Source organism: Drosophila pseudoobscura, chromosome 4, assembly GCF_009870125.1.
Source record: "Drosophila pseudoobscura strain MV-25-SWS-2005 chromosome 4, UCI_Dpse_MV25, whole genome shotgun sequence".
Classification (NCBI taxonomy): Eukaryota; Metazoa; Arthropoda; class Insecta; order Diptera; family Drosophilidae; genus Drosophila; species Drosophila pseudoobscura.
In genome coordinates, this window is record NC_046681.1 from 22,525,178 (window position 1) to 22,541,099 (window position 15,922).

At 43.8% G+C, this 15,922-nt stretch overlaps 1 protein-coding gene across 1 annotated transcript in view; it reads left to right on the plus strand.

Annotated features, from left to right (window-relative positions):
* Positions 1 to 15,922, plus strand: part of LOC4817320 (protein naked cuticle) — a 55,763-nt gene that overhangs the window by 36,575 nt on the left and 3,266 nt on the right. Inside the window, exons 8-9 of the mRNA XM_033379492.1 lie at positions 13,459 to 13,720; positions 14,589 to 14,664. Of these exons, the coding sequence (XP_033235383.1) occupies positions 13,459 to 13,720; positions 14,589 to 14,664 (338 nt within the window). The remainder of the gene's footprint in view (positions 1 to 13,458; positions 13,721 to 14,588; positions 14,665 to 15,922) is intronic.

A 15,922-nucleotide genomic window follows, 5' to 3' on the forward strand; every position in this document is an offset into this window, starting at 1 on the left:
TGGTATTTCACTAATTAAACATCAATTTTCATCCGATTTTGGTTGCAAATTTGCTTTCAAATAAATCAATTTCAATTGTCGTTTCCGTAAATAATTTTATTTGATATTTATTTGTACTTTTAGGCCGAACAAATTGCTCGGCAATTTGTTGTTTATTCATTCCGTGCGACCAAATAATTGTAAATCAACAATTATAATCAAATATTTATTGATTTGCCTAATGGCCATATGCCAGATCTGCCACGAATAATACTACGCCAGCACCAGCACCTGCACAATATGCACAAAAGCAGTCGCTAGTCGCACTAATTATGTAACGCACAAACCGCACAAAACATTTTCCGCGAAGCGGAAAAGCGGAAGCTGGAAAATTGCATTCATAACCAAAACTGGTGGGGCATAATGTAATTACACACGGATTGCAGGGGCAAAAGCATTGAAAGGTGGGCTGTTGGGATCGTAGGGACTGTGTGTAGATTGGTACTGAGTGTCCGTTTAATCTTTTCCTTGACTTCGAACACCTCTTAAGGTCAATTATAGCACTAAAGTTCTCAGTAATTACAATTCTTGGATGAATTCAATTATGTATGCAATATTTATCCATCTTTCAATGTGCATTCACATCAGAGAATGATTTAAAAAGAATACATAAAATAAGTAGTTAAAAACGACTCATTTTCGGTATAATTTTGCAGTACTTTAAACACTAATTCTTTTTTTAATATTCTTTTTTATCTGAATTAAGTATTTAAAAGCCATTATTGTTTTATTTCGTAGTCTCTAAAGCATAATTTATTTCTAAAGAAATACTTCTGGAGATGTCTTAAGTCTATTAACCAAAAGGAATGCCAAACCATTGTCTTGAAGATTCAGTCACTCAGTAATTATATTGTGCATTAATAAGTGTCTCCATCCAATACTAATTCAAAAATTAATTAATGTACACATAAGAGAGATATGCCAAACCCCACACTCCCCAAACCGTCTAGCCCCAGACACACAGCAGGATTCAGGTGCAGGAGGAGAGGTGGGGCAGGAGCAGGGGTAACCTGCAGTGCACTACTAAGCTTCACAAATATTTAATTAAATATTAAACTATAATTTGATTATTTTACACGTAAAGTTTGAAGTTGTTGGGGCGTTGCAGAAATTGTTAATGACATTTAGGTGGAAAGAGAAGGAGGAGCAGGAGGGGCTGAAGGTGGAGCTGGAGCTGCAGCTCTAGAAACTTTTTCTCCACTAGTCCAACTTTTTTGCGGCTTAGTGTTCGGAAGCATGCGTGGGTGTAGAGCGGTAGAGTGTTGTAAAATGCACAAAAGCATAATTAAATACATAATGAACAAGAGGCAAACAAAATATATAAACAGTGCCAGTGCCAGTGCCAGTGCCTGGGCCGTGGCAGCAGTGGGTTGGAGGTCGCTGCATATCAAATATGTCTCATCTGTGTAGGGTGTAGAGAGTGTATTACATACTGAAAAAGCTTTACGAAATTTGTTCAACAACTGCAAGAGAGGCGCAGAGAGGTAGCTCATTATAAGGGCACAACAAAACCAGCAAGAAGTTGATGCATTTTTGCAGTTTATTGTTGAAATTTGTTAGCTCCTGTTTTTGGCTCTCGAAATGAACTGAAGAACAAAGGACTCTTTGTCTTTTAGTGGTGCTTCCTTTGGCTTGTGGTGTCATATGCATGTTTGCTGTGGCAACCAACTCATAAGTACTTAATTAAGTTTACTTAGCAGCACTTTTTCGTGAAGATTTCCGAGAATCTATCAGCACTGGTTTAGCCTTTCAGCCACACTCAGAGAAACGATGCAACATTTCTCGAATAATGGACCTTCCAATATGATCATAAAGTAATGTAAAAGTGATTGTTTTTATAGGCAATGCTTGGTGTTGAAATATCATTTGAAATGTACGAGTATGACTTATTGAGGCCGCAAAATCCTGCAAAAATATGCTCTTTTTTTGCTCTGTGCACTTATCACACTGGCCACAAATCCTGACCTGGCCTGCTGCTGTCAGTTGCCACTATCCATCATCATCAGGCTCGGCCAGCTGCCTGCATATTTAATGGGCACTCCAAGGAGTCCAAGTCCAAGTCCTGGACTTGGGCCTGGGCCTGGGCCTTGTCCTGCTCCTGATCTCTCTCCCACTTAATTAAAATTACAAAGCTCAGCCATGGCTCAGGTCTGGCAGCTGCTGTCAAGGAGATGGAGAGCCCAAGTCCCAGTCCTGGCCTAAATTGCCAACATGTTTGCCTCACTTATTGTTTGTTGGGTTTGGGAATATGAAAACACTTTTCGATTTTAATTGACATTTATTGTATTTGTAGGCCGTATTTGTATGCTGCAGCATAATGCAGTTCCAGGCATCGATTACTAAACAGTGCACAGGAGGAGCCGAGCCCGCTCCCCAGACAGTCATTGTACGAGCATATCATGAGCATTCGAATCAAAGGCCGATTGGGGGCGGCCACAAGTAATAAACATAAATGATATTCAATTATGTTTACCTACTCGTATTCGAATATTCAATGAATTATTGTTATTGTTTGATGTGGCATCAGGGGAGTGGAGAACTACCAAACTATCAATATACTCGTGCTTCAAGAATTTCTTGTCCTGCTTGCAATCAAATTGGTCAAAAGGGAAAGGTCTAATAAGGTATAATCACACACACACACACACACACACACACACAAAAGGAATGCAAGAAAATTATGTTTTGGTTAAGCAAACAAATTGGAAATTGCCTAGAATAAGGACCAGGATGTAAAGGATAAATGAAAGGAAATTGCAACAGAATGTAAACAAAATGTTTCGAAATTAATCATTGACAGAAATGCAGGCATTCATAGACAGAAGTGATAGATTGTCACAGCAAAAAGACAGGGAACTCTTCTGCCTTAGCTTTGGCTTTCATAATAAATCTATTTTTGATCAATTTTAATACAATTTCCCATATGCATTTACGCTTTGCTGGCTTCGCAACGCCATCAATGAATTAACTTTAAAATCTTTAAATGAATTTTTCAACTATTCAGAAAACCAGCAGCTTCCCCTGGCAGACCAATGCCGCAAGCCCCAGCCAGGGACCTGCCCTATCCTCTGGCCGGGTTCAGCTCTAATGAGAATTATGAACCGCGACTAAAACGTCAAAGGTGAAGCGCAAGAGAGAGCGAGCCAGAGAGAGAGAGAGAGCGAGTTTTCACGGGAAAAATGTAAATGAAACATATCGTGGATCAAAAAACCAACTGCGAAAAACCAGATGGAAGCTGCTTTGCCCATGGATATACACTGTACAATGTGCACTATATATATATACCTTTATATGTGTATATGTAGCCCTGCTACCTACACACGTATGCATAAATTTCACGCTCAACTGAATGGCGCTCCCAATGATGGCGATGGCGATGGCAGTGGCTAGGGCAGGGGCAGGGGCTGAGGTGATGGCGTTGGCTGGGGGTGATGACGATGCTGACTTGTGTGTTGTATGTGTAATGTAATATGAGTATGTTCCGCGATGGATGCGGAAATCTGCACAAAGGAGAGCTTTCAAAAACAAGAGACAGCCCGAGCGAGAACGAGAGAGGGCCCTGGGCTGGGTTAGACAGTTAAATAGACAGGCCTGACAGGTTGGTCGGGGGCGTGCAAAAATTCTGGCAATGCCATCATTAATCTTTATTTGCACCCCTCCCCCCCCTCCACCCTGCCGTTTCTCCAGTATCCCTAGTGCTGCTGAGGCTCCTCCATCCTCCCGACGGACGCGTGAATAATTTAGCTACCTAATAATAAATCATTGCAGCCTGTGCATTAGTTGACTGTCTCTCTTATGCCTATCTGTCTCTCACACACGCACACACTTACATGCAGACGACACCCATACAGACAGACAGACAGACACCCACCAAAAGCGGAAGTGCAGAGTTACATGCTTAAATGCTTATCAAATTTTATGCTTCGCCCCTCTGTGTATGCTACTCCCCCTCTCTCCCTCTCTCTCTCTCTCATTCATCCTGTCAGGACCCTCGGCTCCACTAATGAGCATTAATTAATTGCCACGTCTGCAAATGGGCCAAGAGCCACGCCTACCTTAAAGCCAACGCGTGTGGGCTGGCAAAAAGGTTTAGTTGAATTCAGGAGGTTAGCTTTTTGTGCATGATTCAATATAACATATAGAATGGGCGAGAATATGTACACACGTACGCGTATGTGTGTTCCGTTCCGGGAAATGATTACTGTGGATTCGGCATTTCTGTAGAATCCGGAATGGGTTGGCAAAAAAGGCTTAAGTACCGTCAGTGTTTATTTTTGTAAATTACTAAAAATTACATATGAAAGGTGAATGAATCTGGGATTGGAGCCTAAAAGCCATCCCCTTGGGGAAGGCAAGTCTTCAAAGGTTGCCATATACGAATGATTCAGCACTACGTATACGTAAAGTAGAGTTTTATATGGAGAAAGATGTGTATCCCTACCGATGGAAGTGAATAATTTATAAATACATCGTTCTTTATATGGAATGTTTCTCTTGGGTTTAGGTTTTTTTTGGGAGCGGAAACCTCTTTTACCTCCTCAAATTGAACGAAAGGACACTCCTTCGTTCACCAACTTTTGCTTTGAAAATTTGTATCCCACATTCACAAACATTTGACAGCGCAACCACTTCCTGTGTGCCACACGGCGTATACATAATTACCAAGGGAACACGGCACCACATTTTGTTCTGCTCTAAAAAAATACTTTTGCAACATTATTGGGATTTTTCAGTGTGAGATACATTTTGGGATTTTTCTCATTTAAAAAAAAGGAATTTTCGGCAAACAATAAAAACAATTTGCAGAATTTCCTATGCAACATAATTTGATTACTTTGCCAAATAGAACAAATTGCACCGGAAAAAAAAACTGAGTAGAGAAATACCTGCAACAGAAGAAGGAAATTGCATTTGGCCACTGAATGGGAATTTTAATTAAACACTGAATGCTGAGGCAACCCAGAGAGCAGAATGCAACAAATTATTGCCTCAAATATCTGACAAAAACCAGTTGACACCTTGCCCCATAAGAAACCCTGAAAGGAGTGGCAGTAGAGGGGAGGCAGGCGTGGGGGGGATGCCATGGAATATGTTAAAATATTTCGACATCCATTTGCAACTTAGTTTGGTTTTCCGGAGAATGCAATAAAATATTTAAATGCGCAATCAATAAACTGTGCCTGAAAGCCCCGTCAGCCATCCTCCTCCCCTCCCCAAAGATATTCGGCTTTGCATTTATTTCAGTTTTCTGTTCATTTATTTGTCTCTCCTCGTCTCGTTTTCGTTGTGGAAATTTGTATGCTGGAGCTCGAATTGCAGTTTACGGACAGGGTGTTTGCGGTCAATGGCAGTGCCAAAGTGGCAAATATTTTCAATTAAAAATGTTGTCCTGTCCCTCAGTCCCAGACCCAGGTCCAGGTCCAGGCCCAGGCCCAGTGCTGTCCCTTGTGTCGATTTAATTGTAGTCGGTGCCAGGTAGGCCTGACCCCTAAATTGTTGCATAATCGAGTGGGTTTTCGAATTTGATTGGAATTCGTTTTGCCAGAAATGTTGGGAATATTTTGTGTCTGTAAAGGATAGCCCATGTTTGAGGCATCAATTTACAAATTATTCTCGTGCTTACGCTCCTTCGGACTGTGTAATCTTTCAAACAGACTTTAGAGCCAGCCAAGGCTCTACTTCCATTTAATTTCTATTTATAAACTCCTTGGCTCTGGGCCTCCGAGAAATCTCGAAGCAGGGCAAAGGCGATGGAGAATACCTGGGATTTAAATGCTATTTACACAGCTTTTGTCTGGCCAATAACATGCGCCAAAAGTAAAGCTCAACAGCAGCTCAAGCAGGAACCGAGGAGGTGGGACACAGCGGAGGAGATAACCCCACCGGGAGGGGGCGGGCGTACAACTAGAACCGCCTCGTAATGCCCCGAAATAGTGTTGACCCTTTCGCCTTTGTCTGGGCACGTATGAAAGGGCTAAAAATGTGACACTAAGGGAATGGGAATGAGAATGGGAATGGAGAGGGAGCGGCTTTGGTTTAGGGCCATACCAAAGCTGGCCGAGATTCAGCTGGAAATTCTGCACACCTGTCGACAGACATACAGACACACCCGGAGGGGGCGGAGATACTCGTGTAGCTATGGGACTGGGGAATAGGCATTGGGTATTGAGGGCTGGGGATGCCAGCAATTCCCGGTTCAGGCCCTAGCAACGTTATTACCTTGACACATGTGTAACGGCTTTGTTTTCCTTTTTTTTTCTGTGCCGTTCGCTTTTCTTCTCTCAGTGTTTTCCTGTATTCAACAGCAACAGCAAAAGCGGCTTTTGTTCGGCTCTCCCGTCAGAGGGCTGGGCCTCCCTCCTGACCCCTTCACACTCCGAAGGCCTAGCATGTTGCTAATGCATGTTGAGTCGAGCTTAAGACACAATTTCAGTCTGCTGGAAAAGATTTGGCCCCACCTTTGATGTTCCCCCCCAAAAAGGCACTGGAGGCAGGAGCCTGCCTTCTCGCAGCCGAAATCCATTTAACAATTTCCTTATTTTCAATCAGCCGTCGGGAGGGCAACCAGAAGAACGGAATTTGTTGGCTCGGAATGATTAAGTATGGAGTCGGGGCATACCCTGGAGATATGTGTGACAAATTGTGCGGCTGTTATGATTGTACTTTGAACGGGAAAGAAAGATCCAACGAAATCACACCTGATGATGAGGTTCTATCTCAATACGAATACTCTCTTAGCCTGTGAAAAGCTTCTCCTGTGATCCCATCAAAGTTCCAGTTACATAAGCTTTTAAGTGCACCATCAAAAATCATTCAAACTGCAAACCCCAACCGATTTGATGCGCTTCTATGTTGAAAAACTACCGTGGCCACTCCATTCTTCTCTCTCGCTCTCTGCCACAAAACACACACACACACACACACACACACACTAAGGCCATGGCCCAGTGGGAGGAGACGAAGAAAAGCAAGAGAAAATTGATGAAATTGATTTCCACATTGGCAATTTTCTAAGCGGACTCACGTTTGCACCTGACAACTCTGCAACCTGGGTGACCTCTGGCCCCCTCCCCCCTGGACTGCAATCCCTCTCTGTCTCTCCTCCTGCCCTGCACCATAAATACTTTGGCCAAACATTTTGTCATCCATCTTGGACCAAGATCCCAAACAGCCACGTCCACGTCCACGTCCCTGTCTATTAGTTGCTGCTGCAGAAGCTCCAGCTTCCACCTCCTCGGCCCCTCTGGGCTCAGACGTCGCCATCAACACGGGCATCCATTTCCCAGACTTTGCTTCAATCTTGGCCAGCAACCGGCGGACTGTAGCAGGGGAGTTCCTGCCAGGCAGGCAGAGGTTACTGGAAGCCGTGATCCCACTGATTTTTTTGTTGCAGCACGTTTACCTTATATTTTGCTCGACTTTTTTCCTGCTTGCTTGCTTCCTTGACTGTTGCAACAAATTGTGTGCTCTGCAGAGGAGCAAAAGGTTGCGGAAGGTGGCAGAAGGAGTGGGGGCGTTCACTAACGACAGTTTATAAAATATTCAACCTGCCTGCCAGACAGCGACTGCGACTGGCCTCGGCTGGCTGCTGGCTGCCGGCTGCCTGCTGCCTGCTGGCTGTCTTGGCAGCTAAAAGTTTTTAATGAATTTTTCAGCAAGCTAATCGAAGTCAATGTTAGTTGAAAAATGCATTAAATAACGTGGCACGTGTGCTCAGCGCTCAGCGCTCAACGGGCGTCGTATACGTATGCGCAATGTCCCAATCAATTTTGCAATTGAGACCAGCAAAAGACATGTTGACACATCCCCGAAACAGAATACTACTGCCACAGGATTCACCAAGAAATGAAGATTTAATTTGGCTTTTCGACTGCCAGTTTTTGACATTTAAATGGCAGCTAGAAAAAGGCCAGAGTCAGTCCAGAGAGAGAGAGATCTGGCCTGTGCCTAACCAGGCATATGAGCAGCTCTTCTTTTCGTTTCTGTTTTCCGTGTTTTGCTGCTTATCAAATTTGCAATTCAAATTTGGAATTTTCTGCTGGGCGGATATGTGAGAATTTGTTGGCAAAAGACCAGAAAAGGGTAAGGGTTTTGCCCAATGATAAGATAAATATTTGATTGTAAGTGCAGCAGGGAGACTCTTTGGAGCTTGGAGCTTCGAGTCTGCTTTTCCGCGTTTTAAATTGATTTTTATCTGCGACAGACAGGCAGGCAGGAGATCTGACAGGAAGCAGGAGAAAAAACTGCAAAAATTTCATTTCTGCATAAAGTTTAAGTCCAGGGATGCGGCCATGGCGTATGCGTGATTTCAGAGGAAGAGAGCGAGGGGTTGGACGAAAGGGTTAGAGGTAGGGTTAGGGAATATTTCGCAACCAGAGACTACTAGTAATTAACTTTCTCAAAGGGCAATGCTGGGCAGCGCATAACTGAAATATTTATCCAATTAATTTCTACCTTGGTTGCCAAGCAATTTATTGCAACATTTTCATTACACTCCTGCCACTGCCACTGCCTCATGCCCCATGCCTCGGATGCTGCTGCTGCTGCTACTTCGTGGCATATTTTCACTGGTTTGTGTTTGCTTTAGTTCATCGCATCTCTCGTATATCTCATTTTGTTTCTGCTTCTGCTTCTGGGATGCTTATCTTTGGCTGCTAAAGCATGCTGCTGTTGCACGTTGCACGTTGCACGTTGCACGCTGCACGCTGCTGTATGCACCTTGTGCCAGGCAGTGTCCCCGGGCTGTTATTTCAGTTGCACTTCTCCCACTCTATCTCCCATTTTTCTGTCTTTGATTGCTAACTCCTGGCGCTCCTCCGCTCCGGTTTCCCTTTAAGTAAGCGCCTCAATTATAGACTCAGACGGAAGGACTGAAAGACTGACAGACGACTGGCAGACTGACAGACTGACGGACTGACGGACGGACAGACGTCGAGTAATGCGAGCCACGCAACTGATGAAAGAGGCAACCATTTTTGTGCTATTTCAGGCGTGGCAAGAGGAAAAAGCTCGGGGAAAATGAAGTAAGAAGAGAGACCGAGACCGGGACCGGGACCGAGGCTGAGCCTGAGCAGGGCTTATAAGTAGGGGTTTAAGTACCCCGAAGCGAACTCCTCGCTGTGTGTGCTCTGCAATTGAGCTCTGGGTAAATAGTTTGCTTGGTTTCAGTTGGCATTTGATTGGTAATCATGGCCACAGGCCCCCGCCGGGCATCACAATTGCAAGACACGGAATGCGAAAGGGTCCCTTTTTGTGGTCTCTAGAGCTCCTTTGAGATGTACTTTATTTAGGCAAGTTACGAGTATTTAAAATTGGTTTCATCTTTCAAATTTCGTTCCATTTAATGAAACTTTATGGCTGGCCTTGCCTGATTTTCGGGTCCATTGACACCGAAATGAAAGCAAACCCCCCTTTGGCCATTTTCATACATCAATTCTTGTTGTTTTTCCATTTTCAATTTACAAAATAACATTTTCAGTGTCAGCACAAAGTTGTTTGGCATTTTGCAAAAATTATTAGCCAAAATAATGAGACTCCACGCCCCAAAATTTGCTTGCTCCTCGCATGTCTTCACTTCATTTCCTTCAGCCCCTGCCCTGTATCGGGGTTTTCCTCTGGCTGCCGTTCTGGCTTTCTGCCTCCCACTTGGGCCGAAACCAGCAATGACCTAATAAATCCGTTTTATGTCTTGGCCCTGGCGCCGCCTTCTTGGCCGGAAATGCCAGCGGCGTCTGTTCGTGGTTATCCCTCGAATACCACCCATATATATTCCCTCCTGCTGCTCCTCCTCCCCCTCCTTCCACTGCCACTTTGACTTCGGCATCGACTGCGACTTCGACTCCCTGCCATTTCAATTCATATTCAAATTCAAATTGTAGGCGTGGTCCCGCCATTTATTGTCTGGGCCATTAGCTGCACTAATGATCCATTCAGCAGGGGCGAAGCAAAAGAAGCGCTCTAAAGGGGGAAAAAACTGCGGAGGAGGAAGCCCCAAAGGCGACCATATTCAAATACGAGTCCCAGACACAGCCATGCCCAAGCAAACCAATACCAATACCAATACCAATACAGATGGATAGACAGTCAGCTAGACAGACGGACAGACACAGCGGCATTGTCAATATGCTTAATGGATTTTCAAATATTTAAACAACCTCTCGAGAACCCAAGAAGATGGCGGTTGCCCACCGCCACTGCCACTTCCACAGGCACGCCTCCTCCTGCTGCTGCTCCTTCTAGGGATACTAGGGATAGCTCTAGCTCTATTTGCCCTGAATGCATTCGCATTTACGCATTCGCCAAACACATATAAATCAAATGTTATTAGTGGCTGAGAGTGGGTCAGTAATGGAATTACAAATTGGATTGGGAATGTGTTTTCTTTTGTTTGCCCTGGCCTAGCCGATAATTGATAATTGATAACTGGGTCAGCAGAACCGAGAAGCTGGTGCCTCCATCGGAATTATGCAGACTGAAAAAAAAGGGCAAAGGGAGTGGGGAGATCCTTGCTCCTAACCGATATCAAACTGCACTCTTCCTTGAGGGAGGACTCCTAGGAATATGCATTTTATTTTGATTTCAATTTAAACTTTTAATGAGTTTTTCCATTGTGCCCCCTAATGCCACACACACACTCGAGTGCGAGTAGATGTACATGTATTTGTGCAAAGGGCTGCCAACTTGCTGCGGATTTCGCTCCGAGTTTATTTATTTACAATTCACGCTGGAGCAGAGTTTCGGTTTGTCTTTTATCATTTTTCTGTGCGATTTTTTGGGCGGTTGGGTCTGAGCTCTGGCGCAGATTTGGACAAAATTTTAAATTAATTTGCAAATAAATTCAATTTAAATGCGGCTTTGCTGCCTGATGTTTTTGCTGTTTTTGTGTTTGGCTTAAACTAATTGCCACTGCAGCTGCAAATCTCTGGAAATTCGTTCGTTTCCCCAATTCACAAATTGCATATTAAATATTTTTGGCAACAAATTTTTAGCTGAACGTAAAACAATTTCAATTTAATAGCCGGTTGCCAAAAACGTACAAAAATTGTAGATATACAAATTCCACAAAGCCCGGCGGCTAATCTGCGTGGAATTATTTAAAGGAATAAAGGCAGAGAGAGAGAGTGAGAGAGAGAGAGAAAGATCCTCCTGCGAACCCGCAATTTGTGCTTCTGCCAGTCAGTCAATCTCTGGGCATTGTTCGAGGGGCAGGCCAGGACAGGCCCATCAATATACATGTATATCCGAATGAAAAGCGAGCGAATAACTCTATGCCTGAGGCCTTGCCTGACATTAATGAGCAAATGTGAAAAGTTTTCATTGCAATTTTTCTGCTGTCACCCAAAAAGAAAATATCCCTGATTGTCATTGTTCAATTTCCCACAGCCCACAGCCTACGGCGCTCCTTTTGTCCGATTGTCCCCTTTACAGGACCCCGCTACTCGATGTCCAGATCTGGCATGAAAAGGAAAATGTTTGCCCACAAAAATCATACCAATTTGTGTTTGAAAAATTGCGGGCAGAGGCCTTCCGCCCACCTTCCGCCCAAAGTTCAAGCGTCAGCGGAAAAATAAAAAAAATGAAACCCTGAAAGAACACAATTAAAATGGCAATTAAATGCGTTTCAGAAAAATTAAAAATCCAGCATGTAAACATATTCAATTGAATTGATTATAATTGTTTATATTTTACGAATTCAGCAGAGGGGATTATTTGTTCCCGATGCACTGAGAAAAATAGGAGTACACTTGGAGGCCGTTTATTGTTTGGCATCCATCCATGGGTTCCCCTTTTTCTGCGAGTGTCCTGCATAAATATCAATATACTCGTAATTATGTGGACAAATTATTTGGATCTGCAGCTATTTGTATCGCATGCCGAGTAATTAATCACCCAATGAATTTCGGGTAATTTTAATTTACTGAAATCCCTCCAGTGACATCTGCTAAACAGTTCAATGAGCACCGTGCACATAAAACTAATTTGCATGAGTGTCTCTATGTGTCTATGCACCGTTAATTAAGATTTAATGGCATGCCCCGCCCTGCCCTGCCCTGCCAGTACTTCGATCGGTACCGCCCCCTTATCCTCCGTTATCCACCTCCCTTATCCCTTATCCCTTTTCTATTTGCCATTTTGGGTACGTAATTAAGCGACAATAAGCATTTAATACACATTTTCTCCACTCAACACACACACACGCCTACACTTCTGTATACACACACACACACACACGTATGGAGTTGCAATTAGTTGAGCCTTCTCCGTGCATGTTTACGCTAGCCTTTAATGCCACGCCCATTAAGTACATACTCCGCCCAATTGAACACACACACACACACTCACACACTGTGAAACAGAAACAACAAATTGTTGGCTAATTTCGAGTTTGGAGAGGAACCGAAATGCCGCCATTGCCACCGCCTCCGTTGACATGACAATACGGTTCTTATATGTACTATATACTCGTACGTACGTATATATACATGTACGATATCTACACATTAATGTATCCTGTTATGGGTATGAATGTACGCACTTATTGTCCTTGTTGTGTACTGGTATATGCCTGCAATTAAAAATTATCTGCGAGAAGGCATCGGACATAAAATACACTGTACATTTTCGTTGACATTAGCCTCCAAAAGAAAGAAGGGACTCTCCGCCGTGAATGCTTTAAAGAAAGCAAATTCCTCCATGGCTTTTCATTCGAATCATTTCGATAAACGCCACAAAGTAGGCAATGGTTTTCATAGTGATCTGATCTCCGACATTTAAAATCGAATCCCTCCACAAAAAAGACAGACTTTCCTCGGGCAAATGTTTCCTTTGCGCGAGTGTTTAATCACAATTCCCTAATTTAATGTCTTTCAGTGTAATAAATTTAGCCCACATAATTTGTGTGGCTGCTCTACGGAGTCCGGACTAAATGGCAGGAGGAGGAGGAGGAGGAGGCGACTTGCATCAGATTAGTAATTATGTAGCAAAACCCTCCCCCTTCCACAGACACACACACACACACACTCACTCATGTGAAGTGGAACACATAGATACTCTCAGCGAAACCCCATAAATCCGCGCATAAATATAAATTACACAAAAGACACACACACACATATACACACATGCAACGCATACAAGCACAGCAATATCAATTTACTTTTGGGGGGATGTCAAAGGTTAAATAAAATCTCATGCATAATGAAACTGTTTTTAGATGTCTTTTGGCCTGCCGATGCCCTCCGGCCATTACTTATGTTTTATGACATGCGGCTTAGGGTTTTATACGAGTATCTTTCGGCATTTGGGCACTGCCTAAGCCTAAGCACTTCTAAGGTGGAGCCTTGGCACTAATTAGCAACTAAGTTATGAGCCCCAAATTCCTCTCATGCGAAATTTCCCCTCTTCTTGTGATCGTTTCAGACAATCATCCGCGAAATGAATCGACTGGGCATGATGGTCGACCTATCGCACGTCTCGAAGGGCACTATGCGCGACGCCCTGGAGGTGAGCGAGGCCCCTGTGATATTCTCACACTCCTCCGCCTACGAGCTGTGCAACACGAGCCGCAACGTCCAGGACGACATCCTGCAGTCGCTCGCCAAGAACGGGGGCCTCGTGATGGTCAATTTCTATTCGAAATTCCTCTCCTGCAGCGACAACTCGACCGTGCACGATGCAGTCGGTAAGTTATCGGAAGTACTTAACCCTAACTGCATATCTATCCGCCATCTCCAGTTCCCTTTCATGAGTTATCGGTGCGAAATCAATCAGAGCCCCAGTGCTGCCCTCATGGCGGTCTTCATTGTCTTTGGCGGGTCCTGATTGTCAGTCTATTGTTTCAGCTAGTCCATTATTGCCATCTGTTTCTTATGTCTCTGTGCTCGGTGCTCTTTCTGATTCTGATTTTTCTGCCATTGCTTTTGACGGGCCATCAAAATGGGTCCCGTAATCACTTCCTGTTCCGTTGTCTTGCTACCTCTATTCTTGTGCTTTCCATGTATATATTTTTGTATACTCTTATAAGGGGTATTATCGTTTGCCCAAGAACATTGGTTTGGATGGTTTATCTTCCCACTCGGCCTCCCTAAAAGGCCCACAAAATACTTAATTTTCGGACCGAAGAATTCATCGCCCAAAAACATGCTCGACATGGATCTCTGGATCCGAGTCTCTGGCATTGCCAGGGTGTCTAATGCTTCGAACTCAGAGAACATATCCTTTCTCTTTTACTTCTTGAATAAGTATTATAATGAACCTGTCTAATGTTCACCCTCCCCCTCACCCTCTCTCTCGCCCTTTTTCTTTATCTTTTCATGTCATTGGCCCTTTGTTTTGGGCTGGCCCGTGGACACATTTCAAATTCGCGAATATTTTAATAACGCTGACTTATGATGATGCCCCTCTGATGCTCTCTCTCAACAATGGACCCCTTAATGAACTTAACAACAAATGGCAACCCCGCCGCCCCGCCGACCCGCCGCCCCGACCAACCGATATCCGATATCCTTCTGCGCTGGACTCTCGCACTGGACTCCCGCTTTGGCACACAGCGCATATTAATCACATTAAGCGCGTCGCTGGCATCGATCACGTTGGCCTCGGCGCCGGCTACGACGGCATTAATTAGTAAGTAAAAGTCATTTATTTCACTTAAATTCACATTTTCACATAGCTCCCTCCTCTCTCATGTGGACGGACTGTGTGGTCCTGCAGGTGCTTTCACGCTGTTCGGTTCCTTCCTTCTTTACTCTTTTGTTCTCTTGATTTTTTTGTGTGTGTGTGTTTTTAAGTTATTAATTGATTATATTTAAGTCCTCGGACTTAACATTGGCATATTGCCAGCGGTGGGGCATGGGGCAAGGGGATGGGATGGGAGATGGATGTGGATAGACCGTTATTATTTTACCGCTCATTATGGGCACTTTTCCTTCTTCGCTTTTCCGCTTTTCTGGCCGCCGAGAGGCCAGCCAACAGAGCAGCCTGTGCAATCTGTTTGCGAGTTTCAAGATAATTTAATGAGCTCCCTCCGGATAATGAGTGGCAGGCGATACAAGATTACCAGTAAACGGATTGAACCTATGGACCAGCCATAAACCGCTTAAAACAGAGTCGAGTTGAGAACAAAAGAATCCGGTAATACCAAATTGTAAGCAGGGAATCATCGCTCATTAAAGCCCTCCCTTAATGGACAACTTCATTGGCAGCAGAATTGCCTACGGGAATGAATGTATAATGATTGCCATGGCCATCTGTATTGTACGGATATGTATCTATTTTGAGACATAACATTCTTAGAACCCCCGAAACAGGATTTCTAGATTGAAAACAAACCAACACTCCTCGATATTTGTACCCAAAAATACAAAAACTTAAAGTCCCCAATGATCCAGCATATGACCCAGTTTGTGGTTCAGACTCCCCATGAACATCATCAGCCACATCATTGCTCTTCATTATCATTGTAATTATTCCTCGTGTTGCTGCGAAAGTGCATTTGCATAGATTTCCATTTCATTGCATCGTGGGACACAATGTAGAAAACAAACAAAATATTCTGGCCAAAAATTTTGATAAACCTACCAACGTGTCCCCTCTCTCTTTCTCTCTCTCTCTCTCTCTCTCTCTCTCTCTCTTTGCGTGAATTCTGAATTATATATTTCGAGTATATGATGGCCCACAATGTTGTAAGCAGCCTACAATTTGTTGTACTGCATATTGCAGGGGGGGGAATTCAACCCCAAAACAACAAATGGCAAATGGGCAAACAATTTTTCGTGTAAATCAATTTCCAGTGAAATGAACTTCATTTTGTTTTGGTTTTTGGGGCAACGCGACCGCACAAATTGGGTAGAAAAAACAAGAAAACTGAAATTGCGTAAATGAA